The 2,061-nt window shown below is 44.1% G+C and overlaps 1 protein-coding gene across 1 annotated transcript in view; it reads left to right on the plus strand.

Moving 5' to 3' along the window:
* Window positions 1–2,061, plus strand: part of LOC101853885 (40S ribosomal protein S2) — a gene marked incomplete at its 5' end in the record, with an annotated part of 12,250 nt that overhangs the window by 1,657 nt on the left and 8,532 nt on the right. The window contains 1 exon segment of the mRNA XM_005108593.2: window positions 776–1,017. Within this exon segment, the coding sequence (XP_005108650.1) occupies window positions 778–1,017 (240 nt within the window).

Here is a 2,061-nt window from a genome sequence, read left to right on the forward strand (position 1 = left end):
CAACGTTTAAGAAATCTGGCGACTATGAGCAAGACCATTTTATAGGTCAATAGTTTCTTGAATGGAATAGCTAAAAACGAAAGTACAAAGCCGGAAATGGCGGAAAATACGTTCAACGATCGCGAAGTGCACGCGTACCGGCGACACCACTCTACTTCTTTTGTATGTTTTTGTCACTCTTGTGAACTACTATTTCGGGGGTGCCTGGATAGTGGAAGCAGACTTTGTGCTGTTGAGGCAAGAAAGGTGAACAGAGTAAGCTTGATTCCCCTTTTGGACTTCCCTGTTGACATCCACCCCTTGTCGCTCAAATGACCTAAAATCTAGATTCTCTAGGTCTAGATATCTAGAGTAGATCTAGATCTAGAAAATTTATTTTCCAGGTAGTAAATTTTTTCAGAAAATATTGCTGGACACCCCAAGTTGAGCCCTCAAAGCAATGCATCTGTGTGTGGGTGCATAGGCATAAGTAAAAATTTACCTTCTTGGTTCAATATTCATGGAGAAAAGAAAACTACTGAACATTCTTGATGAACTTTGACGTCTTTGAAGTGAAGCAGGAAGTTAATTTCAAGAACCTTGTATAGACTCGCATTCTTTTCGTGATAGCATCTTCACATATGACCCATGTCTGGACAATGCTGTAATGCAGACTCCTGATGCTCTTTTTGCCCCCCTTGGGAATTGTTCATAGTTTAGATGCTTTGTTTCACCTCACACCTTTTTTAGAGCTGTTAGTTGCGCAGTTTGATAAAAGAATCTTTTCCTTTTCCAGCAATGGCGGACGCAGCAGCAGCACCAGCCGGTGATAGCCAACGGGGTGGTTTCCGTGGTGGCTTTGGAGACCGGGGCCGTGGACGTGGGAGGGGTAGAGGTCGTGGCCGTGGGAGAGGAAGAGGGCGTGGTGCCAAGGAAGGTGACAAGGACTGGGTTCCCGTCACCAAACTCGGCCGCCTTGTCCAGGATGGGAAAATCAAGTCTCTGGAGGAAATCTATCTGTTCTCCTTGCCCATCAAGGTAAGTCGTGGTGTGGTTTAACCCTATCCGTATGCCCTGGTATCATTTTGTACCCCCGGGGTTGTATTCTTCACATTTTAGATTACTTCTAGTACGAAAATCTCTTTGAAACTTTCAGTTTCAGTAGTTCTCTAAAAGATATTGGTATTTTTTTTACTCTCCCTCCCGTCTCACACTCAGCTACCAGTTGTCTATTTTCTACTAAATATTGATGCGCTGAACACGAATATCAACTGCATTTCCGTCGCAAATTATTAGTTTTTGAAATATTTGATTGTTTTTAACCGAGATAGACATGCTTTGAACCAAATTGGGGGGGGGGGGGGGGGGGGGGGGGGGGGTTACAGGGGGGCATGCCCCCCTGTTTTTATCCATAATTTGATATTTTACAGTTAGATTTGAAATTGTCTTGAAAATAATTGCTTTGCCACAGTTTTAGTGGCTTTATGTGTGATCTGCAGCAAACAGTACAGCAGTTTGACCCCTGAAACAGTGCATCTGTGTGCGGGAGTGAAAGTACAAATTTACCAAGTCATTTATCATTTTGACAGACTGCTGTGCAAAGCGTACAGATCGGATTAACGAGTAAATTTCCTCTTTGGAAAGTGGTGGCACAGAGTTCCCCATGTTGTTTGGATACGATAGTAAAACACTGCGTACCGAGGGTTAATACAGTATAAATCGGATAGCTCCAATTTCGACAGGACCGACCTCTGAAGATCGAGGGATATCTTACAAAGATAAAGAGGGAAAAAATGGGTCTGCAGGCACAGTTCGACGGATGCGTGATTCCGAGTTTTCTGTGTTCGACCTATCCGTGTTATACTGTAATTTTTAAATGGGAGTGTATACAGACCCGGTAGGGAAACTCTTTAGTGATTTCGGAAAGTTTCAGCCCCCTCTTGGCTCAGGGTAGAACTAGGTTCATCTAGATGTAAATCTAAATGAAGATTGCAGTACCCCCAGTGGGTCGGGGGGATATAAATAGACCCACTGCTTCGTCTGCAGAAGGTGCAACCCCTTCAAAGGCGGAGTGTCGCACAC

Source organism: Aplysia californica, unplaced genomic scaffold, assembly GCF_000002075.1.
Source record: "Aplysia californica isolate F4 #8 unplaced genomic scaffold, AplCal3.0 scaffold00702, whole genome shotgun sequence".
NCBI lineage: Eukaryota > Metazoa > Mollusca > Gastropoda > Aplysiida > Aplysiidae > Aplysia > Aplysia californica.